General features: G+C 40.1%; 2 protein-coding genes across 2 annotated transcripts in view; both read left to right on the top strand.

The window, feature by feature from the left end:
- Positions 1 to 26,864, top strand: part of asic2 (acid-sensing (proton-gated) ion channel 2) — a 409,791-nt gene that overhangs the window by 163,554 nt on the left and 219,373 nt on the right. The window lies entirely within an intron of this gene.
- LOC128458428 (piggyBac transposable element-derived protein 4-like) lies at positions 10,756 to 13,359 on the top strand. The gene is made up of 2 exons (XM_053443253.1): positions 10,756 to 12,761; positions 12,884 to 13,359. The coding sequence occupies exons 1-2, from the start codon at positions 11,442 to 11,444 to the stop codon at positions 13,307 to 13,309; spliced, it is 1,746 nt and encodes a 581-aa protein (XP_053299228.1). The 5' UTR covers positions 10,756 to 11,441; the 3' UTR covers positions 13,310 to 13,359.

The raw sequence follows: 26,864 nt of genomic DNA on the forward strand, positions 1-26,864 counted from the left end.
ACATGTCAAACATTAAACATTTAACCTGTCAACACAACATTTAATAACTTTTGGGAGGAAATGTCAAGACATGAACCACATGACAGCTAAAATAAAAAGTTAAAATCCTGCTGTCCCACTGTATATTTAAACTTTTGGTTGAACTTTGGTCCACCTTTAGAGCACTAGTCTACAAACTTCTTGTTGAGTTTGAGCAGCAGCTGATTTTCAAGGTGAGTAGAGCTCATCCGGGCTCTTTGCAGTGAACAGCATCCAGCACAGGCGGCAGAGGCAGGTAGGCCAGTGTTGAGTTTCAGGCAGTGTTGTGCATGAACGAGTTCAAATGAACGCGTTCATTGAACACGTTCATTTTTATGAAAATGTTGAACTGAACGAAACTTAATGACAAATATTGAATTTGAACGGTGAACACGTTCATATTATCTGAGATCTAGCTAAAACGTTTCGGAATGTTGTCCTTCTCCTGAGGAGAGACGCTGTCTAAATCGAATGCTTGCACCATGTCGTTGCGATAATTTTTGTGTTTATTTGAAAAGAAATGCAGTGTTCTAAGGCCGGCCCTGTGTAGCAGTGATTCTCAAACTGCGCAGAGGCATAACATGTGCGTGCGCGACCGGGAGGGGGAAATTTTGGGCGAAATTAATATTCTAGCGGAACTAATACTTTGACGTCCGCATCTCTTTAACGGCGGAGCAGTAAACAAATCGCTCTTTCGCCGGAGCCAAGAGTCGGCAACCCGCGGCTCTTCAGCGGCTCCCTGTGCAGTGTTGTGCATGTCGCGCATATTTTTCTCGCAGTGAACTTTACGATCAGTTTTCATATGTTGAACGTGCATGTGAGGGAACGTCATCCACTCTATGCAGCATCTACCACTGCATTGAGAATTGCCTTGCGCCTTGAACTGTTTTTTTTTTACTCAGTAACGGATGTAATTTCCAATGTAGCGAAGTACAATACTTCAGTCAAAATCTACTTAAGTAAAAGTAAAATTACCCATTTCAAAAGCTACTCCAAAAATTACAAAGTACACAAAAAACTACTCAATTACAGTAACGTGAGTAAATGTAATTCGTTACTTTACACCTCTGCTTTTTAAATGTACGGATTGAAATCTGTACATTGAGACTGCAGGAGACACTCACACACTGTTGTTGTTAATGTAATTTTTTCTCTTTGTGTCTGTCAAAGCGAGAGAGGAAGAGAATATACATTAATTTAAGAAAAGCATCAATCATTATGTGATTATAGGTGTTGACAATGTGGCGTCAGTTGAGTCAGGCTCTGTGTGTGTCATTATTACTGTCCAGAATGTGCAACATACAGGTAATACAGAAGCTTAAAGCCTCTAATGCACATAGAGAAGTACAGAACAATGGGACATCTTATTAGCTGTGATTTCTGGAAGCTGGTGATGTCTTATGCAGAAGAGTTAAATGTAGCCTTGATGCATCAAGGAGACCAGAAGGTGGAACAATATACCAACACCCACAGCATCCCCAATTTATCTCCCTCACCCTGCGTAACCCATTCCAACAGCACATCCATGAATGACTAGAATTGCTGTCACTCTCTATGTTATGGGTGTTCACATCCTATTGGACAGTTAAGCCTAAAGCATGTGTTGTATAGTCGCTCGAGTAAATCATTTTGGCATGTATTTAAAACATAATGATAGGCTTAGAGCTATGGTGCCTGTTTTCTGGACTCTCAGACATTCTCAGAAATTCCTCCAGATGTTTATCGTTAGTTCTCTCCCATTTTGAATAATATATGACCTAGGCCTAGGGAATGATCTCTGACCTTCTAATGGATGAAGTGCAGAAGGAATCTTCTTTAATATACGTCTTCATCTTTAGGTCCTTATTCGGTCAGAGGCCCTCTGTGAGACGTAATTTTACCTCAAGTCGTGGGCGGAAACAACCTCTCTATATAAATGTGTGTTCCACCCCGGAAAGTCAGATTTCACTATTTGGCTTGTGTTGTCTCCGGGTACCTAGACCAGTGGTTCTCAAATGGGGGTACGCGTACCCCTGGGGGTACTTGAAGGTACTCCAGGGGGTACTTGAGATTTTTTTTATATATATTTAAAATTAGCATCCATTAAAAAATCCTTGAAAAATTGTTATTTAACAAATATTCAATAAAATATAAGTGTAAGTTCATGAACTAAATGTTATATTCAGTAGGCTTTTCAATTTCATTATCCTAAAAAAACAGAGTCTCCCCCATACCGATGGTTTGACCAAACCTGGCACACGCCACCTGTCATCACCTGTCATCACTGCCGCCTTGAAAACTTCAACAATGGAGTCGAGTTGAAGTGCAGCAGCAATGCTGCTGAAACACGGAGGGACAAGTACCAAAGAAGGCGAAACCAGAGCAGAGAGCCTTCCCTAAACAACACCGTGAGAGCTTGTGCCTCTTCGGAGGGTCGCTAAAACGTAAAAGTTTTCCATTGTGAGGTTAATGATTCATAACAAGAAGTCCGCGTCCGGTACCCTTTCAAAATAAAAGCATGTAATACAAAAACGGAAATGAAATTGTATGACCTTAAAGCGAGCAAATATTTCACAATAAAATAACAGAAAGACAATTAACAATATTAACAATAACATAGATTGGGTTATTTACACTTTTATTTTTTTCTGTGGGGAGAGATTAGCCAACAGTGGCATTAAGCCACCACATCTTCAGCGGTATCTCCAGACAAAACATGAAAGTCATGTTGGTAAGCCACCTGAGTTTTTTAAGAGGAAACTTTCTGAATTCAGGTCATCTCAAGACACGATGCGAAAAGCCTCCCAGAAGCAAACGGAAACACGCTACCTGTCAGTATTGTTTTCGATCCTTAAAGAAGATATTTTAAGATGATAAATATTAAAAAAATATGTTTGAGCTAATCTTTTATTTAAAACTAAGTTAATGATTTATTTTTTGGGGAGAAGTGTTTAGCTATAATTAAGTTCATGAGTTCAGCTTGAGAACATATCTTTATTATGATCCCAAAAGAGGTCACTTTAAGTTGATAATTATTTTGATGTGCACAAATCTTTATTTATATTGAGATAATAATAAAAGTCTTTAGTTATTTTTATATATTTTTATTTCCAAATAGTTTAAGAGAGACCACTACAAATGAGCAATGTTATGGACATTGATGGAGTTTTAAATTTGAATGTGTCTTGTTACAAGGATTAATAAATCACATTACATCTTTCTTTCAACCAAAAATGCTTTGCGCTGGTTAGGGGGTACTCGGCAGAATTTTTTTTTTCAAAGGGGGTACGTCACTGAAAAAGGTTGAGAACCACTGACCTAGACGCCCGTCTCGACCTGTAACTTATTTTAATAAACTTTACTATGCAGACAAGAACGAGGCCCGCAAAGTCCTTCCTTCAACACCATCATCAACATCTCGGCTGCCCAGAATATGCCATACATTTACACCTAAATCACATTGTGTCCTTACGTTTTGCTACTGATATAATGCAGAAAAGAGTCGGAGTTAGTGCCTCTCAGTCTGGGGCACCTGAATTAGGTATACAAGTCCATGAGCATACTATAATGTACTGCTAGTTGGCTCTTTATCTGTAACTTGACCTTGGGTATTGCTGGGCGAGAAAGGAGTATGTGTTGAATGAGAGACTCTATTCTCCTAATGGTGCTGTACTGATGTTTTGGGCGACGATGGTCAACAATTTAAAATTAATTAAAATGATTTGCATATTGATAGATTCTGCATTTTAAACCGAGTTGTTATCGTAACAACCTTACAAGACACAATTTATTATTCAAACATCGGTGAAAGTGATCTGGTTAATTCCCACCAGTGTAACAACATGCATATTAAATCTCCTTTTGATAATAAAAAGGAAAGGAAAACAGGGACAACAACAAAATAGAGTAACCCAAATATTGCTACATAACTTCAACAGTACATGCTGACATCAGGAAGTCAAGAGAGTAACTCATTTGGAAGCACACCCCAGCAAATAACATCACCCAAAAAATAAGTAGGACTTGCAGACCAATTTAAAGTAATTGCAAACAGACAGACAGATATTTTAATATCATCTTCTGAAGGAATTCATGTCCACATATCATCAAGCAGTAAATAGTCTCCAACATCATAAATGTCATAACCCCAGTATCCTTTTTTTTTAAATAAACCATTGACTCTATAATGAATCCTCCCTTTAGTGTGTGTAAAATCAATGCGATCATATAATGTGTGTCATTAATCCTCTGTCTGGTCTTTTTTACAAACTAAATGATAATTGTAATAATGATCTTTTACTTTCAGGCAGGATACAGTTTTGCTTTTAATTATTCTCGACCACAACTCGGCTTTTCACACAGAAGATTTTATTGGACCGTCTTGATAAGTGGGTTGGCATCAGGGATACTATTTTTAATGATCTGTTAGCTGATGAATCAGTTAATTAACTCATTGTTTCACCTCTGCATGTTGCTTAATACCCATTTTGTTCTGTGCATGTTTAGAGCATGATTCGTCGCTTATCTGCTTTCAATTTGCTCCTACCAGCGCTGCATTTGACAAAGAGAAAGCGACAGTCAGAGCATCTGAAGAAATAGCCTATTGCTCATTACCTGTTCATTAACTTTTAATATTACTGCAGCCTTCATGAAACTTCTGATATGACAACTGTATTTTCTCAAAATAAATTAAGCCTATGTACTCAAGTAAATGCCAGTAAGGCACTGCATCTTCCAGTCCTGCAAATATTTCACATTAAATGTATAATACCATTCATCAGATAGACAATGAAGCTGTGGTGAAAGATCATTTTTGCTGTGAAACCAAAGCAAAACGTTCCACAATGCACATGCGCCTCTCACGCTTCCAGTTTGATGTGTCTGCTTTGTAGATGCAACAGCCTGGAAACAAACTCAAAGTAACACTGCACTGCACAGGTTTGGAGTTTCCCTGAAATACCCATTGAAAGGTACTCATGCACGGATGGAACAGAGGGTAGGGATAAGGTTTTGCGGTGATGCGGGTAGGCTGCTCAACTCGGTGAATTGTTGTGGGCGGTGGGAGTACCTAAAGCTCTGCCGACTCCATGCCGAGTAGTAATGATGGCTGACTGACTGACCTGGGAAGACAACAAGAGCTTCTCCACCAGTCTCCTGGTCAAGACTTCTTGTTTCTAATCCTTTCTCTGTATTCATCTTGCAATGATTTTGGCAATTTGATGGTGTTAAGCCACCTCCCCTGCTCTCCATCACTGACCTTTCACTCTCCAGGGCGTCCACCTGCTCCCACTTAGTCATAGAACAGTAAACTGAGAGTAACAAACATAAATGAACAGAACCCATTAGCCTTATACTAATTGCATCGAGACACCATCGCTGCCTATATGGTAACAGCAGGTGGAATCTGACAGAAGCTCAAACAGTCTTAGTTGCTGCTGGAGTTGGCTTCTAGTGTATAGACTTTGCCACCAGTCAGTGCCAGGCAACAAACAACTGCCAGAAAATGTTCTGTGTTTAGCTATACTCATGAAAACAAAGCCCTGCCTATAGACAGAGATGTTAATTTCAATGGAGCAGAGACAAAAATATTTTTTTTTGTTATCAGAAAGATTGTTCAAAGAGCTGCGGGCAGAATAATGAACAAACTTTACTCTGATTTGTCCCCATTTTACTTCATTTCTGGACACTGCAATGGAAGATGAGAATTTGTCGGGCAATATGGGCTGCTCATTGCCTTGGCCTAGTGAGTCACATAATTTAGTGGTGCAAATTGAACCCAGCGGGCCTTGTGTGTCTCCAGCGTGGTGGCAGCTCAGCAGAGTGTGTTCGAGTGGAGTTCAAACCGGGGTCACAGGGAGCTGCAGTATAGGCAAAAGATGGGTCGATGAGTTGATAAGATGAAAACTGGGGAAACCCACCACACAAGCACCAGTCATTCGTAAGGGTTTTGTGAAAGCAATCAAGTTTATTTATCTTCTCCAATCTCACCTTTATCGAGCCATTCCAAATTTTACTACACAAAATTACTCTCATATGCAGGAAGAAGGTCTAAGGTTGTATAATTCTGTCCATAGATAATTTGATCAACTAATTTGAAAACTAAGCTGTGATAATTTACAGTGACAACCATGGACTGTCATAGGGGTGAGTAAATAATGAGTGAATTTAAATTTTTCAGGGTACTATCACTTTTATGACTCTGTGGATGATATAAACCATGATTGACAGCTGAGACTGACTCTCGATTTGTTGATTGAGTTTCTCAGCAGGATATTTTGGCTTCATTGTTGTACAGTTGGAGGAAGTGGAGATGCGTCATCTGTCTTTTATTTACAGTCTATGGTGAACACATGTAGCGATAGAGGAACTAGTTTGACACCGATACAGGATAATCTCGTGAAAGATAAGGGTGCTGGATTGGCTTTATCAGTCATATCATTGCCTGCGGTTCAAAATGTAAAGCTAAGACAGGCTTTAGCGAGCTTAACAGCAACATTTTAATGTGTGGACAGACACGGTATTCCAAACTTATGATTGCAACTCCATGAGCTGATTAGTATTGTAGATTTACCTGAATAAAAACCAGGTGCAAGGTTTGATTTTGGGTTATCGATAAATAATAAAATGTTCCTATCCTTTGGAGATTAGAGTGGCCCTTTACTGTATTATTTCATTGGAATCATATGATCTGACCCAGTACTCTCAGATCAGTTGCTAAGCTGGATGGATTGGTTGTGTTGTCACGGTCAGCCCTCTCTCTCCTCTGCTGAGGAGTCCTCTGCAGTGTTATTAGCCAACTGGTCGTATCTGTGAGAGCACACCATAGTGTAACCTGAGCCGCATCTTTCAGTCTTTGTGTCTGACACCATGCCCAATGATTTCCAGACCAGATGGTGCTGGCCAAGATGACCACTTCCCCCTTTTTCACTCTGAAATATCTTTCTTTGTCATCTCCCTGTGTCAAGCAGCAGGAGAAGGCCGCACTGACCTCGACCAAAAAAAAAATAATGACTCAGTCAGAGGAAGCACATCAGTGTAGGGTTAATCCAGTATAAGAAAGTGAATACACTAGATTGTGCAGATAACTAGCTTATGCTTCGCTGTAACCTCAGCTTTCTACACAACATCCAATTCAACTGGGTGGAAAGGTTTTCTTAGATGTTCAGACCCAACTTTGTTTGGCATTGATTCTTATGCTTGTCTTCCTTTGTCAGCATCTTGGTCCAGTGAAACACCATTAATATCAGAACATATTAAACAAGCTGTGACACTATTAAAATAAAACAAATTTAATGTCCCTGTCTTTATTTTGGGCTGCACTGCAAATACTGTGTGTTTCATGGCTTAATTTTTTTCTGCTAGTTCCCCTCCATTTTGGACAATTTTGATGATTTAGTTTCCGCTGATTATTTTCTCAATCTTTAAAATTGTATTGATTTGTTTCAATTCTGAACATGTTATTCCTACAAAAACACATGACAAAAAAAGGACAAATAACTTAAGATGTTTTAAATTGTAAAATCTGATAATTATGAAGGTTTTTTTTTCTTTCTACTTTGGATCACTATTCTGCACAGGTTCAGTGTGAAGAGTGTTAGAGTGATTTTCAAAAAACTAAAAAATTGAGAACAAATAGTACTGGTGTTTCATTAACAAAGAAAAGTTGTCGGTAGTTCAAACTGAAAATATGTAGGTGTTTAAAAATAAAATATGTAAAAAATGTTTTAATGAAACTGGCTGAACCACCGATAATATTGCAGTCACGTGCAGCATAAGAGCCCGAATCCGAGAATCATTTCAAAATCCAACTTGTTTGGTCCCGATGAGCTCAGGTCGGGTATACACACTCTAATACTGCATAGCAGTCACTCCCCTGCAGTCTTTGCGTTGTGTCTTGTAGCCTTAGCCCCCCCCCCGATTCACTGTGAGCACAATCATTAACATATAAATGTAAATTATTGCCCTGTATCCATCGGGTTTTGATTTAATTAAGAGTTCAATTAAGATGTTACTGTCAGAGCTCATCTCTGCTGGAATAATCTCCTGAAACACTGCGACTGTGTGCAGGGGAAAGCAGGCTGGAGGGAAACAGAGCAGAGCAGGATGTAATCAGAAGCCGAGTCGTGTTCATAATTTACCTACTGTAGTCCCCTTACTCTCTGCCTTCCTTATACATTGCACCTTTTACAGTAAGAGCGGAGCCGTGTTGCCTCGAGAATAAATGTTCAGATAGGATTCGTGGTGAACAAAGCTGTGGTTGATGTAACCTTGGCGTGCCTCTTGCAGCTGGTGTTATTGTTGTTAACATTAATGCGTCTCACTGTTCAACAAAGCCGGAGAGGCTGCATAGGTGATAAATTGCTTGCTGCTCTGACCCATTTTCTCAGCTTTGCTTGCATAAATGTGAGTATTTTATTAAAAGTGAGTATGTGAGGATTAAATATAAGAGCTCTTAAAATGAAATAATTTACTCTGTTGAGTGGCGGTGTGTGTATTCTTGTCTCCACTTAGCCGCCCATGTTGAGACGGGAAAACAACACAAACCAGATCTATAAGCCCGTACAGATGTGATTCATGGTTTTGTCTTTGGACCTTAACACCTTTGTGCTGACACCAGTGGTTTGTTCTAACAGTAAACAGTGGTGTTGTAGAGGGCTTAGTTAAGACGGGACTGTTGTTTATTTGACACATCTGATCAGAACATGTGATGTTGACTCTGAAATTAAATAAGAGCAGCTTAAAAAAAATACTCTTCAATATCAAGCTGAGATGCACCTACTCCCTTCTGAATACCCATCCATGGACTTTGTGTCTTGGCTGAAACAGAGAACCGATCTGTTACAAAAGTGACAACTTATATGACATATTTTTACAGCTATTTACTCAGTATAGAAGTGATAATTAAAAAAATAAACACATGCAGATAATTTAACTGCATTATCTCCTCTGAGTCATATCTGCAATAGAATGCACTAACAACAATCTACACAGCTACATGTTTAAGTTTAACCTTAATTTTCCAGTGTGAAATATTACCAATTGATGGACTTTTATCTAGCACCAGTAAATGCTGCACTACTGGAAATAGGTTCTTCTTCACTACACTAAAACAGCACTTGTCAGTGTCAGTACAGCAACTGCAAGAAGACAGGAAAATAAAATTGCAGTTTTATTTGGATGAAACTAATATATTCCAAAGACCTGGTATCAGATCTGTACATAGATTTGTTAGCCAGTGCCCAACCCAGCATTTTCAGCAGTATCAGAGGCATTTCCAAAGCTTGTATTTGCTTCACCAAATCTTGGTGGCAACATATACATTTTACCATTCTACAAAAATAGTATCACATGTATACTGGTTTTATTCAGAAAAAATTGGATTAGTCAACTTCTTCAGTTATACATTTTCATGGAAAAATAAATGCCTGGTCATGTGAGATGTGTATTTTTCAGAGAAGTAAAATAACGTATTTTCTAAAAGAAAAAGAAAAACATGGATTATTTATTTCTGCATTTTGGTATCATTGAGATGAAGTCAATGCTCCTATATGGTAACAGAATACAATATAGGGGCAATGATTACATTTATATTATATTTACATTTTATGTGTCTTCATTGCTTTTGGCTAATTTTATTTTAATAATCAGGATGTTTTGTTAATTAAATAAAGGCCTCAGGGGTAATTTTCCTGAATTAAAGGCAGGAATATGCAATGCAGCTTTTGCCCTTAAAATGCTGACTAAATAATTTTCTATTAAAAAGTACTTTTAACACATCTTTTGCCTGGTGAATGCCTCAGTCTCAGAGGCTGTGATGGGACATTAAAGTACAATACCTGATTCACTGTACCTGACATGATTGGGTTACAACACTAAACCCATCTGAGACTCTGTGCTGTTTGTCATCATGGACTCAGGACCTGGTGTAATTTCATCTGGTGCTTTATTTTATTATTGTGACATGATGAAAAGGCGCACACAGGATTTGAGTTATATCAGCCATAATATCCGTCCTCTCACTGACAGGAAGATGGATAAATGTTTCTAGTTTACTGGAGGCTGACATGACTGACTGCATCGGAGTGCCCATCGATGCGTTCATGCTGTCAAGCTACTGTTTCTTTACTCTTTGTGTTGTAGAAAATCTTTGAATGTTTTTTTTTTTTTAAACTTTGTTTTTATTGAAGAGAAACACAAACATTCCTTGACAACATCACAGATCATACATGACAGACTGATTGGTGAAAAATAATAAATAAATAAAAGGACAGTTAAGACATTCCATCGTACCACAGGATTCCCCTCAATTAGAGAGGTATCCTGCAATAGGTAGCCATCTCCTCACAAAAACATCAAACTTTAATTGCAATTGAGCCGTTAGAGCCTCCATTGCATACACCTCCCTCAGCTTCTGTTTCCACTGTGCCACTGTAGGTGGCTGTGGATTCAACCATTTTATTGTCACCATTTTCCTAGCAGTCATCAAGAGTATATGTAACAAGTGCTCTTGGTCTCTTGTGTACATGCCTTCAGGAGCTAGATCGAAAAGAAACTGACTTGGGGTGAATAGTATATTAATTCCCAGAACTTTATTTATCTCGCTCTTTATCCCCTTCCAAAAAGGAAGCAACATTGGGCAATCCCAAAATATGTGTGAGTGGTCGCCAACCATTCCACATCGTCTCCAGCAGTATATTGCTGCTGGATTATCTGCAAATTTAGAGACCACGGAGGGCGTCTTAAAACCTTTGTGTCGTGTTCGGGTCAAATCTGACCGATTTCCATTTCGATCAATCATAAATATTGTGTTTTACATTTTATTGTCTCAAGGGCTTATGATATCCTCCACACTAGGCATTTGAACATTTACAATTGCTGATCACTACTTTCATTGAATTTTGAGTTGTTTAGTCAACTTTGTAACACCTGTGGTGTTCCCGGTCAAAAATGACCGCCATAGGAAATGAATGGGTGACCCTAGATTGTGTTCATTCATCAGATAGTACACAACCACAAATCCACCACCACCACCACACGCACACACAAACACACCTACACGCACACACACACACACACACACATACACAAACACACCTACACGCACACACACACACCTACACACACACACACACGCACGCACGCACATACACGCACGCACACACACACACCCCACCCCACGTGAACCCCTTTCAGACTGACCATGTGTCCTCTCTTTCCCGTGCTTATGTGCCTGTCCCCCTACGTGAACCACACCTTCCAGACTAAACGTGTAACACTTCAAAGTTACCAATTAGGTGTTTGTTATGGGAACCTGGCTCTTTCCCGGGCTAATGTGTCCATCCCCCCACGTGAACCACACTTTCGATACAAAACGTATGATATCTTCTCACAGATCCCCTATATATAGCTTGCTTGTGCATTGCTCTTAATTTACTCTGAACACAATGAGTCGGCGCCCGATCAGACGTTTTTCTGTCAGAGAGGCTCTTGACCTTTTTTATCAAACTGATGAAGACGGGATTGGAGTTGAACCAGAAATAGAGGAGGAAGTTTCAGAAATAGAAGACAACGATCCTGATTTTGATCCAGACCATCATGAGACCGAACAGTCAACATATGGCGAGGAAGAGGCCCCTGAGGAAGAGGCACCTGGGGAAGAGGACCCTGTGGAAGACACACCTGAGGTGACATTCCAGTCCAAGGATGGCAACTTGCTCTGGTATTCATCCCCCCAGGACAGAGGAGGCAGAACAAGAGGGGAAAATATCATTAGGATGTCACCAGGGCCAACACGGTATGCAACATCTCGTGTGGATGACATCAAGTCCAGCTTCCAACTCTTTTTACCAGAGTCCATTGTGGAAATTATACTGGCGATGACAAACCTGGAAGGGGGGCGTGTGTTTGCGGACACATGGAAGGCCTTGGACCAGGTAGACCTCCAAGCCTACATGGGTCTGTTGATTCTAGCAGGAGTACATCGGTCCAACAATGAGGCTACAAAAAGTCTGTGGGATGCAGAGTCAGGGAGGCCTATATTCCGGTCAACTATGTCCCTGCAACAGTTTCATGTCCTCTCAAGAATTATCAGATTTGATGACAGAGCTACACGACCTTTCCGCTGGCGAGACGACAAACTGGCTGCCATCAGGAACGTTTGGGACAGGTGGGTGGAGCGCCTACCACTGATGTACAATCCAGGCCCTGAGGTGACAGTGGACGAGCGCCTGGTCCCTTTCAGAGGTCGCTGTCCATTCAAACAGTACATCCCAAGCAAACCAGGCAAGTATGGGATCAAGATCTGGGCAGCATGTGATGCCAGGAGCAGCTACGCCTGGAATATGCAGGTTTACACAGGGAAACCTGTTACTGGAAGGCCAGAAAAAAACCAAGGCATGCGTGTTGTGTTGGACATGACAGCCGGTCTCAAGGGGCATAACATCACATGTGATAACTTTTTCACATCACATGGGCTTGGTCAGGAGCTGCTGAAAAGAAAGCTCACCATGGTGGGGACAGTGAGGAAGAACAAGCCTCAACTTCCCCCTGCACTGGTGTCGACCAGAGGGAGAGAGGCACTCTCATCCAAATTTGCTTTCACTGACACACACAGTCTTGTGTCATATTTGCCCAAGAAAAATAAAAATGTCATCCTGATGAGCACTCTACACAAAGACGCCGCTGTCAGCGAAGCAGAGCACAGGAAGCCCCAGATCATCCTGGACTACAACAGAAACAAAGGAGGCGTTGATTGCCTTGATAAGGTAATGTATATTTTCATCTGTCATGCATTTGATTTACTTGTATTCATGTAAAACATTGCATTTTGTGTAGGACAGGTTCAATATTGTTTCCAATCTATTCATTATTGTTTCTTTCATTGCAGCTTACTGGTACATACACCTGCAAGCGAATGACAGCTCGTTGGCCTGTGGCTGTGTTCCACAACATCCTCGATGTGTCTGCATGTAATGCATATGTGGTGTGGACAGCGATCGACCCAGCCTGGAATCAGGGGAAATGTTTCAAGAGGAGACTCTTCCTGGCAGAGCTTGGGAAAGCTTTAGTGACTCCTCTAATTCAACGGCGCCAGCACCTTCCCCGCACACCAGCCTCTTGCAGTCTGGTGAGGAGTCTGCAAGCCCCAGCCATGGCCCTGGCCACTCTCCCCCCAAAACAGGGGCAGAAACGGAAGAGATGCAAGCTATGTGCCCCTAGAGACAATAAGACAAGTCTTACATGTTTCAAATGTGATGCCTACGTTTGCAAGACACACTGTGACCTGATTGCAAAATGCCACTCCTGTGTCTGAACACACACACACACACACACACACACACACACACACACACACACACACACACACACACACACACACACACACACACACACACACACACACACACACACACACACACACACACACACAATGTGTTCATGTTGATGAGCTGATGTTCTGTGAATTTGGTCTCTGTTTTGATTTTTCTACAATAAATGTTAATTTTGGAATACAACTTTCAATTTCTGTGTCTATTCACTGCAGTTATTCATGTAACCAGTGGTCTGAGACATTGTTTACAGGTTAAAAGGGAGTTAAATACAATTTGGTGACGATCAATGGTTTTTGTGTTAATGTAAGGGCAGTTAAAACAGGCCGGTCAAATTTGACCGGGAGCACCAAAGTAAGGGGGGAGAAACGAACACGACACAAAGGTTAAAGAACCTAGTCTTCATCTTCCAATCAAACTCCTTCCACATGTTACTATTAATACCTTTATGACATCCAATGCACATTGTTTCCCACTCCCCGTCCTCAATTATAGTATTTAACTCCAGCTCCCATTTGTTTTTGATATAAAAAGTGTTGTCTGATGTATCCAGTAACAGATTTCTGTATATATGGGAAACATGCTTTTTACTGGGTAATTGATGTTTAGTTATATTAATAAAGTAAATTTCCATGTTCGTTGGAGCATTTTTGATTATATTCCAATCTGTATGGTTTGTAATGTAATTTCTTATCTGAAAATACCGGAACATATCACTTTGGGGTAAAAGGAATTTGTCTTGTAGATAGGAGAATGGCTGTATACCGGTGTCACAAAGCAACTGGTCAATAACCCTCAGGTTTCTGCCTGCCCACCTCTTAAAAGTGATATCTGTTGTTGAGGGGGGGAAATCTGGGTTTCCATTAATCTGCATAGCCCTTGAGAGGGCAACTGATCCTCTAATTTTCTTCTGGACTGCCGACCATACTTTCAAGGTGTGTTTTACCCATACATTTTTTATTTCAAATTTCATCTGGGATTGCTTGTTTAGAAACACTAATGTGGATAAAGGTATTGCTGGCACTGAGCTCTGCTCTATGTTCACCCATCCTGATTCTAAGTCATTGTTAATCCAAGCTACCACTGCTGTTAGTTGTGCTGCCCAGAAATAGTATTTTAAATTAGGGAGGCTGAGTCCACCCCTGTCCTTCCCAAGAGTGAACGTTTTAAGTCTCACTCTTGGTCTCTTGTTTTGCCATATGAATTTAGAAATGAGCTTGTCCAGCATATGGAAGGTTGATGTTGGGATCCCGATTGGGAGAGACTGAAACAAAAACAAAATTCTGGGAAGTAGATTCATTTTAACAGCTTCTACTCTACCCAGAAGGGATAATGGTAGCACATCCCATCTTGCCAATTCATTTCTAAATGTCCCAAATATTTTTTTATAATTCGCCTGGTATAGCTGTGTTACCTGGGGAGTGAGTATGATCCCTAAATATCTGAAACCCTGTTTAGATCTGCGGAAGTTTACTATATCATCAAGCTGACTAGGCCATGTCCCAGACACCATCATTGCTTCTGATTTACTAGGATTAACTTTATAACCTGATACTAAACCATATTCATTAAGATTTTGTAGAAGAGCCGGGACTGACTGAACGGGATTTTCAATAAACACTAATATGTCGTCCGCATATAGGGCTATTTTATGTTGTTCTCCACTCTCATCTCTTATTCCTTGTATAAGGGGGTTACTTCTAATCAATTCCGCAAGGGGCTCAATACTAAGAGCGAACAGGGCTGGCGAAAGCGCGTCCCCCTGCCTTGTCCCCCTTCCCAGGTCAAAGAAGTCGGAACATTGGCCATTAACTCTAACTCTTGACCTCGGACTCATATAAAACACTTTAATCCAACTCAAAAAGGTTTCATTAAAGCCCATATGAGCCATTGTTTGCTCCAAAAATGTCCAGTCCAGTCTATCAAATGCCTTCTCAGCATCTAAGCTAAGAAGCATTGATGGAGTCTTTCTACCAGAAGCAATAGATTGTAGATTTAGAGCTCATCTGACATTATTAGTGCCCTGCCTCCCGGTTATGAACCCCGTTTGATCAGAGTTAACTAGTTTCCGGATGTGTCTCTGTATTCTATTTGCCAAGATAGAGGTCAGGATTTTTAAATCCTGACATAGCAGACTTATCGGCCGATAACCCATACACTGAGTGGGGTCTTTTCCATCTTTGTGTATAACTGTGATAATTGCCTCTGTCCAAGTTTTTGGGGGGTTCTTTGAATGTTTTTAAGATAAGAAGTCCTTTATTAGTCCCGCAATGGGGAAATTTGCAGTGTTACAGGAGGAGAAGACATCACATAAGTAGCATGCATTATTTGGGTTAAGGAATATAATAAAATGGAAATATTTAACAATATATAGAAAAAAATATAAATGTAATTAATAAATGATGCTGAAGGATGGTATAATAAAGAGGATATTTAAGTTCCTGTTTAAATGCTCAACCCGATGTTCACCTCAATTATTGTGGGGGGGGGGGGGCGGGGAAATGCCGTAAAGGGTTTAATGTTAGAAAAATCATTTGTGTTTTATGATGAGCAGCAGAAAAGGGCATCAGTAAAGTAGAGGCTACCAGGATTAAAGCGCTTGAATCCAATGGCCCAATCAATTTATGTAATAAAATATCCATTTAGTGTAATTAAAAGTGAACTCACCATTCATTGCCTGGGAGGTAGTGTTGCTGTGGTATATCCAGTGCGAGCTGCAGTCACTACACAAAGAGCCTGGTCTGTGGAATGGAAACTTAAAAAACAACAACATATGATCCAAAGACAACAGGTGTGAGTGTATTTAGATTTTTCCAGTATGCAGTGTTGTGTACATAGATGTGGACAACATGAAGGCCTACTCAAATCAAGTCAAATTACCTTTTGTGCCCCCTTGTGGCTTGGTGCACTATAGGTCATAAACTGTCACCTATGATGTTGATGAATGGGACATTGTATAAACAAACAAAGTAATAGTAGTATAAGATATTTTTCACGTACCTGAAATACTGGACCACGAATTCCAAAGAGTTGCCGTGACACAAACAACAAAAATTTATTAGCTACACTTAGATAAAACTAATAAAATATAATACAACTGCCTTGTGTCAAACCCACCTTAATGATGATTTTATTGTTGAATTAAATGCAATGTTCAGTTTGTATTACATCTGTTTTAAAGGCGTATTGATCTATTTTAATGGCAATTTTGTGGCTGTTATTTGTGTCGTTAAACTATCCCAAGAGGTGTTCCTTAATCTTGTTCCAATCCCGTTTATATGCAATATATGCTTGAAGTGGCTCCTTCGCTCTCACTGCAACTGTTGGTGTTTATTTAATTGAATGCAACTATAGTTTCAAAAACAGTTATAGTTGCCTATTATCAAAAATCGAATATATGTGGCTGAAGGGCCTTAACAAGCTGTACTATACACATTGACCTGTATCCTTAAACCTTTGATATGGAGAATGAGAAACTCTCAAACTCCCTAAAAAATTTGTTATAATCCTCTTCATACCTGTTGCTTTGGAGTTGAAATAATTGTTAATTCAGTTTGTGACACATCATAACCTCAGTGTAGCTTCATTTTGTTTTCCTGCCACTTGTCAGTTGTCAGTTTAAGTAAATTAAGTGAAAGGTTGAGTTCACCGTAGACTGATACAGAGACCTTCATGTTCCATTCAGATGAGCAGCGGAGGCTGATGTCTTTCCCTCCGGAGAGAGTGAGCAGATAACTTAAGCAGGGAGCATACTGCCAAGTGTGCTGTAAATTAATACTGTGACATCTGAATGGCCTGCAAATCAGGCCCAGCCTTAATTGGTCTACTAGAAATGATGAGGCAACATCTGTTAACAGCCACGGTATCTCAATAATACGAACAGTGTTGTCACCACCTCACGCCAATGTAATCGACCTTCCTCTTACATCTCTCCACCTTGCATCACAGTCTTCTAATTTGACCTCTATTGGATTTTGAGTGGTGCACACCATCATCTCCACTTTCCCAGAGGCCAAAGCTGTGTCTTGTCTTGTTGGGAGCCAATTTGCATCAGTGGTGAACTGGAATACCGGAGTCGAGTATCAAGAGTCTGCAGGGCTCTGACAGATTGGGAGTAATCCTGCTCTTTCACCCCCTCCTGTGCTGACAGAGTGGTCCACAGAGGATGCAGTAGGAGATTAAAAAGGCTCAGTACCTGCTACACTCCACTGCTCTGTGTGTGTGCGTGTGTGTCTGTGTGTGACTGTGTGTCTGTGTGTGTGTTCGTGTCTGTGTGTGCGTGCGCGCGCAAAGAGGTGAGAGGATCGTCCTAATATCCTCCCACTGACAAATACCCAACGGTATGATACCTGTGCTACCTTCATACATCATGTGATACATCAATGGTACTGACTGTCACCTTATTTCCCCATCACTTTCACTCTCATAACAACTAGGATGTGTAGGGGGCGCTAGGGCTGTGCTCAAAAAATCGATATGGCGATATATCGTGATGTCGTCATGCCGATGCACGCATCGATGCAGATGCTACTGTATCGATACGGCATCAAATGCTTTGACGGCCGTCTTGAAAACGAAACTTCACCTATGGTGCGGTGCACACTAATGCCAAAGGGGGCAGCATAGGCAAAAACAGCACACGTCTCAACTCAAAACAAGCAAGGAAGAAACACCGGAAAAACTGGCGGTTTATCTCCTGCATTTTCTTCAATAAAAGTTGAATTATGTACTAAACAGGGTTGGTACGGTCATGAAAAACCTGGGAAAGTCATGGAATTGTAAGATGTTTATTTTCAGGCCTGGAAAAGTGCTTAAAAAAAATAAAACGCCAAAAGTTTTGGAGAAGTCATGTATTTTTGTTATATTCTTATTTTCATGTAGTTACGCTGAGTTTTAAATAGTTCCTAAGCTTTTAAAAGAAATGCCCTCAAAATAAAAGCAGGCATACGCTCTCATAATAATTGAAAAGTGCAGTGGGGAAGCAGGCAGGATAATGCACTAGATTTCCTGAAACACTAAATTGCCCATCATAGAAAAATTGCTGCACATAGATGCACTGTATGAATGTGTGTGTGTGTGTGTGCATGGGTGAATGGCAATAACCTGTACTGTAAAACACTCTGGTCATCGAGACTAAAAAAGCTCTACATACATGTACCATTTGTAATTGCATGAATAAGTGGACATGCTGGATGGGCTCTGACATCATCATCAGGTGTCAATACAGTAGCGCATTAAGAGGAAATCATTTTCACCTTGTGTCCCTGTCATCCCTTCACTGCAAGAGACAAGAGATTCTCACTAAGAATAATATCACCACAAATAGTCTCTTCAAACTAATTAAATTGTTCTACTGGTTGTTCAGAAATCACATAAGAGTAATTTATAAATTGCATAAAAGGAGAACATTGTCTTGGTTGTTCGCACAAACCGAGTTGCAGGAATCTGTGGATCACTCGCAGGAACACAAAATGAGGTTCAGTGATCAAGGACAGGGGCGTCGTTAGCCCTGGGCGTCCGGGGCTTTAGCCCCGGATGTTTTATGAATAGCCCCGGATCAATTTCGCATCAATTTATTTTTTTTTTTTTTTTTTTAATTTTTTTTTTTAAATTTTTTTTTTTTTTTTTAATTATAGCCCCGCGATAACATTCGCTGATTATAAAGCAAACGTTTTTCCAAAGCAGTCATGTATGTTTTAGAAAATTTAGATGAATTGCTCCAGTTTCTCCCCTGGCCATAGAACGGGCAGCATATCCACATTGCGTTGGCATAGATAGCAACCATCTCTAAGTGAGGAAAGCTGTGAAAGTTGTATGCTAATTTGCGGTGAAATACCATACTGTATCTGATGATGCTATAACAAACCAAGCCAGGTAAGGCAAGATAAGCTAGGACTGATGCTCTCTTTTTTAGCAACTGATTAAGTAAAAGACAAAAAAGCAGAGAGACATGACACACACCCAATGGTCTGCATCCAATCAGCAGGCATTTGAGGACTGACATTTTTATTTTAACTATTCTACTGCACCAGATTGATGGATTTAACTAACTGACGTGCAAAATTTTCTCCGGGGCAACCCCCCCGGACCCCCCTTAGTCAATGTTCGCCCCTGGGCTAAGCCCCCGATGTCTCATGATCCTAACAACGCCCCTGATCAAGGATATGGTTGTCTGCTTGCCAGAGGATTTAAATGCCACACTGGACAAAACAAACCATGAGGATACTTTGAAGCAAGGTGAGACGGAGCACACAGCAGGGCCGGGTCTAGACAGGCATGTATGAGGGGGCAGCCACAAATCTTGAGGGGGCATTGTGCCTAACCCTAACCCTATTTAGTTTGAGGGGGCACAACATTTATTTGAGGGGGCCAGGCCCCCTCTTGCCCCTGCCTAGACCCGGCCCTGGCACACAGCCTGAAAATCTGTTTGATTGTTGGATAGAATTCATGTAAGAATTTATATGAATAACAAAACACTGCTTTTTCAGCCATGTCAGACCTTTTACACACATTAGAAAATCAACCAGTGTGCTTGTGTGGCCTTGGGCTCTGCACAGTGCTCAGTAGCACCCATGGATTCATTATGAATACTGGATACCGGACGTGAAGATGTGTCCCATTAATTCCAATCAGAGCTCCTCCTTACTCTGTGTGTTCCTGCTCCAGATTTACTTCTGTGAACTCCCTGTTTATTAATGTCTCTCCCTGGCTCAACCAGCTCAGCTCATGGACTTTACATTGAAGTGAAGTCACACACATAAATACCCTCTCTAAACTCTGAGGGAGATTTACAAATACATACACATTTAAATCCAACAATTATTACCAACAGCTTTTAAAAATGGTAGCCAATATGAGGATCTTCTTCAAACCAGTACTATGGCTCAGTGGCTGCAGCATATCCGCCTTTTTGATGTATCAATAATGACACAACCAGTTGGCTTTTGAATATTCATATTGTCGCTGGATGTTGGATACTAATTTAACTTATTTGACCTTACCTGTTATTGTGAAGCTGAACCGATTCAATACAAATGCGTAAAAATTGAATATTTTCCCTAATGGATTTGATGCAAAGCCGAGGTGGATGAAGAATGCATATTTTATATTGATATTACTTCTGAAATATGCGTCCTTGATGTATCCTCTCCACTGACTTCTCCTTTTTCTCTCTCCACTAAGCTATTCTCTAATTATCTGTCTATGACTATAAGAATGTCGGGCTTCTCCTTTCAGCAGATGAGAAGCTGTTCTTATAATGGATCAGAGAGTGTTAGTCCCAATGAATGTGTCTAAGACATTAGTCTTGAATAAAATTAAGAAGAAAAGATGTATTTTCACCTAAAACTTATGATCTGCGTCTATGGGATCAGTAGAGCAGAGGTTTGAGGACTTTTTTCTCTCGTTTTGCATTGAAGATGGTTTTATCCATTATTCAGCTTTGTTATTAGTGATGCTATGCTGTTTAGCATCTCCTCAGTAAATTACTGTCTCCTTTTGTGCACCTCTGCAGAGGGATTAGTTGATGACATTGTTATGATGCAGGTATAGAGCTCATTTTTTCTCTCTGTCACACTTGAGTCACTCGACCGCTTTGGTTTATGTTCTGTAGCCTTTGTCCCCCAAAAGTGGAAGCATGCAATCAATTTGTCAGCAGGTCGATTTAAAGTGCTTGGTCACTGTCACCTCAGCTGATGTGCAGAGTAAAGTATACACCTCCATCACGGTTTTTTTTCCTGTTGGTGCCGGAGTTAGCATCCAGGCCATTTGGTTAAAGTGATGAGATGTGTCACTGCATGAATTTGAGCTTGTAGCAGGAGGTGGGCGGCCACTTGACATTGATGGGAGTTAGATTGATGCCAGTCATCCTTCGGTGAGCATTCAATCCTCCACAGGTTTTTTATTATTATTTTTGAAAACCATTTAGTTTTGTGTGGCGGGTTCTTTAGTGTAAACAAAGCATTGTTTGTGTCTCTGGGAAGTTATCATTTACATCCCCTTTCATGAAACAAACCGGACTGTCAGCTCATCACAAATCATTAAAGATTTATTTTCTGTTTCAGTGTTTCCATCCAGGGAAACTCAAGAGTCTGACCTGAGAGGAGAAGCAGTGTTTAGCATGATAACCTGTCTTTTCCAGAGAAGGAATCTCTTCTACAAAACTTAACCAAATGTTTATTGGCTTTTCATGAAGTATTTTTTTAGTCAAACTCTTGTCTCTGAGTCACTTTACATCAGGAGTAGAATAAATATATCCATTATCTATAACACTTGTCCTTTGAGGGTTGCGATCGCTTGGAGCTAATATAATAAAATAAATGTTCAACAAAATAGAGGGAATTCTAAAAAGCTACTTTGAACAGGTTGACTATAATGATAAATACATGGGATAACACTTTAAGATTACTCCATATGTACGTGAACTGGATCAAGTTCTCAGAGAATAATTTATGGATCTTGATGAAATACATCAGGCATGTTTAGGGGCTGACATGAGTGCATGCAAATTAAATCTGGTAAGACTAGATGTGGTTTTATAAGAGGACCGTTGGGCCCTTCTAGATGTAAAAGGAATATGTTATGAAACATGATGAAATAGTACATAGAGTATCATTCTATTTTCCAGGAAATGTTTTTAATGAGGTTTTAAATCGTCTCCCAACCTGGTTGGTGTCAGTTCATTGAGTTGTCTTTGTTCCTATGATAATGAAAACATTCAAACTACCTTGTCATTGGCTTAACTTTGTATCAAGTGTTGACAAAGCAAAGGATTATGTTACGGTCTGCTCCTATTTAAACTGCTGCTGACCCTCAGTCTGATGCTGTAAACATGTTCTGATAATTTATTCATATCTATTGTTCAAGTTTGTGTTGAATAAATGTGGGTTTTCACAGATTGTTTGGGCTTCAATGGCCTGGAGGCGCATGGTGGCTCAGCTTGCAAACTTCTGTTTCTACAGCTGCTTTCAGACATGCACCGACGGAGATGTCCAGAGAGTGAGTGGTGATAAGAGTCGTCTGTGAATTGTCAAGAAAATCCTGTAATCTCCGCAGCAGATTTAATACGTCACTTCCTGCCTCTGTTTGCTGCACCTGGCTGCTCCACCTCTCGCCTGAATAATCCAGAGGATTTGTTGCTGTTGTGAACACATCTGAGCAGAGAACCTCCCGATGTGCTGGAGATGTGTGAAATGCAAACTGGGTAAATCTGTAGCCAATTCTCTGGATTTTAACTCCAGGTCATCTCCGAAAACAACTTTAGATTAATCTTAATCTTGAAGATTTCAGTTCGGTTTGATTTGGTGACACTTAACAGTGAATACAGTTTAATCCATACGTTTAATATATACTGCACTACTTTCATCGGTGAGCGGATTACCAATGTGTTTCCTCATTTGGGGAAAGATAGTGAGTGAACAGACATTTATTTTAATGGAAATATCCCAGATTTCAGTTTGTATGGTCCTGAAATGTTAGGAGGGAATTTCTCCAAGCAAGTTGAGGTAAATTCGTATTAACAGTCTCTGGTGAGGATGATGTGTGTGGCTGGGGGGTGGATAGAAGGAAGTATTAACATTTGTTTTTCCATGTTTTATTTAAAACCTCAAACAAATCTACAAAAATGTGTAAACAACAAATAAATGGTTGATTTGTCAGTGCTTAAGAATTGAAAACAAAATTAAAATGCAGTTTGTAGTTGTACTGCATCTCAGAACCACATGTACGTCAATATATAACGTTCATGACTTAAATGTTCAGACATGTAGCTGACATGTTGAGAGAACGTTAAAGTAACGATGATCAATAACAATCAACATAAACTGGGGCTACAACTGAATAGGGAAGATGACAGTGTAATGCAGAATATGTCACAAATGATAATCATACAATATCACACAAACAATTGAGGCCTACTTAAGTTTAACCTCATGATCACCAGCAGCAAATCCCACCTACTGCGTGAGTAGTACTTCTGTGTTTGTATGTCTAGAGCTCTCCTAAGAAATTGTTTGTCAACCAGCGAACGTGGTAAGGTTCACTGTTATTGCAATTAATTGTTTTGGCTATTATGCCAATTTATTTTTCTTATTACAAAGTATTTGTTTTTCGCTCTTGTTTTATTTAATATTTTCAATATTATTTCTGACCTTTTGGGCCTTCTTTTTGGGAAAATCTAAATTCCCATCATACAGACTACATCTCCAAGACCTCCTGAAAGTTTTTTCTACCTAGCTCAACCGCTCTTCTACATCTAGCTGTAACACACATGCACAGGGGAAAACTACTGGCAGTTTCTAGCCCCAAGCCGGTTTCAAGGTTCCCCTCATCACCTTTATATTATTTTAGACATATTTTTCTTATTTTAAATATTTTAGTAATCTGGAAATGTGTTGAAATATCAAAGCAAATTTCGCGGATCCCCTGCAATGCCGTCGCGGACACCAGGAGGTCGCGGACCCCTGGTTGAAAAACCCTGCTCTAGATCAGTAGAGAATAAGCCAGGGACACGCACAAACTCCCAGAGACTCCACACACACTCATTATGACCTCTAAGGACTAAACCTTTCTCCACACACCAGGGTGGCCATTACATATTTGTCTTTTAGTGCTGCTTTATTCATGATTTTGTCAAAGGGGTCTAATATTACATTAGTGCCATTCTGTTTTGGGATCTGAGTCTGACATCATATTTTATGACATGGATCGTTGTCATCCTTGTAAAAAACCTTTCAGCCTGCTGGAGGGTTGATCATTATATTACATCACACACTCACGCTGTGCAACCACACTTTAAAGAATTTTATTCTAATGTTGAAAATGTTCCCAACAAGAGCAAACACGTAAATTTGAATCAGGGAAAGGGTTAAATTGATCTGTACAATTTTGTATATATTTCATCAACAGTCACATTTCAATCAGACAACTCACGTTCGATCATGTAATATATTTATTACAACAGATTTAGTGTTTGGCATCTAGGCTCCAACTTAATCACTCCCCCATATGATTACAGAGGAATGATGGGAGTGATGAGCAAATACTTGTAACCCCCCGTTGGAGCCTACAGGTGGATGCTGGGGTGGTGGAGGGTTTGAAGCAACAGGTAACAATACTGCAGCAGCAGTGCGAGCAAGAGGGGTTGATGGGAAATGTCTCTCTGGTTAAAAAGACCACCTGATAAGGTGGGTGTGTATTATAGATGGTTGTGGAGATTGAGGTATGTCACATGATGTATGTCACATGATGTATGTAATATGATTGGCGCGGCGCAGCGCAGCTCGAGTTGTCTGCCAGAACTAGCTCGCAGGCGTCGCCATATTTGTCATTTTCTAAACTTATATCAGAAACAACAATTTGATCAAATACAATTGTTTTTTGTTTGGAGAGTGGAAATCTCAGGACCTCAGGAAATCAAAAATGTCAAATTTCAGTGAACAATTGCAATCGTTTTTCTCTGATTTGTTTCTTAGCTTTAAAATAAACAAACCACCTGTCCATCTACTGTCCATGTATGTATGTTAGATTGACTCTCGCTCTGAAATATAAATTACAGCTGGGTTAATATCCAGACGTCAGATGTGTATCGATCTGTTACTGCAGAGGTGGTTTCATGATCTAGCGCATATTTAATATTTGTGATGAAACACTGTTTTGCTGTAGAGGTGGTGGATTCAGTGTGTGATAGATTGGCTGCAGCCCGGTTGTGACTCAAACAGATATTTTCATCGGCCTCAAGATGCTGACTCTGAAAAGTCTGGCGTCTGCGTAGACATCCCTCTGCTCCTCATGTCTAATGGCTGAGACGCAGGAGGGGATCACCCTCAGTGTGTGCGACAGCGGTTAGGTCAGACGGGTGTGTGTTCGGAGCTCTGAGCAGTAGACGCTGTGAGCTGAGAAGTATTAACTGTACTCTCTCCTTCAGAGGCGTTAGAGTTTCCACCGGATGCCTCTTGGCTGCGGAGAGTGATAGATGGTTGCTATTAAAGTGGAGGAGGCAATTCAAAAAATAGACAAGCAGAGCCGATCTCTCGTGTGTAATCACTCTCCCTCGCACGGCTGCCAACATGGAAGAGATGAACCCTTTAATTTTATATTTACACTGACTTATTTTGAACATTCATCATGTTGCCTATGTGTCTACCTAATCTTAAATTAAAGTTGAGCGCAGGACAGGAGAATAATCCCGATCTTGGATCTGTCATTTAATATTGACTGATCTCAATGAATTAGAATGATAGCCAGTTAGCTTACTACCCTTGCTACAAATTGAACCAGATAAAACAGAAAACACAAACCATCAATGCAGCTCTTTTGTAAGCACTGCAGCTTTTCTGTCCGGATACAAAGAATTGTACTGTTTTTTTGTTTTGTTTTGAGCAGCAGTGTTATTCAGACACCCCCCTAAGTCCAGCTCCCTCTGAAAAAATTACCTGGACCCCTATGTCTCTGTGCCTTGGTCGGCTACGTCTCCTGTTCCCTGTAGACCAGTCTGCTCTGCCAAAAGCTGAAACTCACAAAACGTGAAGTGGGAAATGTTTCCTTTGAACCAACGCAATCTAATAGTATTGTATTGTAAATAATCAGTGGGCTCAGGACAGAGATTTGAAAGCAAATCCATTATCAGAGGTCCACCTCGCTTCAGAGCCCTTATAACTGCTCAACAGTGTTAAAGTGTGTGTGTGTTTGTTTCCTGCTGTGCACTGTGTCGGCTACTTGGCCTGAAATAACTACCACCTTCAAACAGAGCAAAGACGCTAAATCACACAGCAAAGACCATATATTTAATGAGTGATTTAATGAGGCTCAAACTAAAACTCCAATAAAGATCTATCAGCTAACAACATTATACATAATAAAAACTTAATTTGAATTTAAATTATTGTGTATTTTAGCGATGGTATCTCCAGGACTGAACATGTGAATGGGTAAAAGTAAAACAAATTAGGAGTTTAATATTTGTTACCATTTGATATTCAACATTATAATGATTTAGGTCGTGTATATAAACCTAAAGAGGTTTGCTTTTTTATGCCCTGCAAATATAGCATATGTTGGTATAGTGATCAGCTTTTCCATCTGTCTGTAATAATTTAGAATCTGGAGCTGAACTTGAAAACCATTTAGAATTGGTTCAAGTGTGTTAATCAGGTAGAGGAGCTTTTTGATATGTTGGGTTTCATTCAATTTATATTTATTTATTTATCTTGTCTCTATTTCCATGGCAACAAGTTGAACTTGGCTCAAATGTGCAGTATTAGCTCTCAAGTCAGCACCAGTAAGCTCCAAAAAGATACCACAGAGGATATGAAGGGATTACGCTGTTATCACTGGCATGGAATGGCAGGACCACTCAACGCTCGACACCTGCACCAAATATACAGTGCATGTGTAAAGTCAAACTGGAGTGAGGATTTAAAAACCTGAGGGCAGCTCCTCAGTTTGTTTAATCACTTTGGTTGCAGTGTACAAACAAGATATTTCTCATCTAAAAGGATAGACGCATCTTTCTGATTTGTGTGTTTGATTTCACAGCAAGTC

This window comes from Pleuronectes platessa, chromosome 16 (genome assembly GCF_947347685.1).
Source record: "Pleuronectes platessa chromosome 16, fPlePla1.1, whole genome shotgun sequence".
NCBI lineage: Eukaryota > Metazoa > Chordata > Actinopteri > Pleuronectiformes > Pleuronectidae > Pleuronectes > Pleuronectes platessa.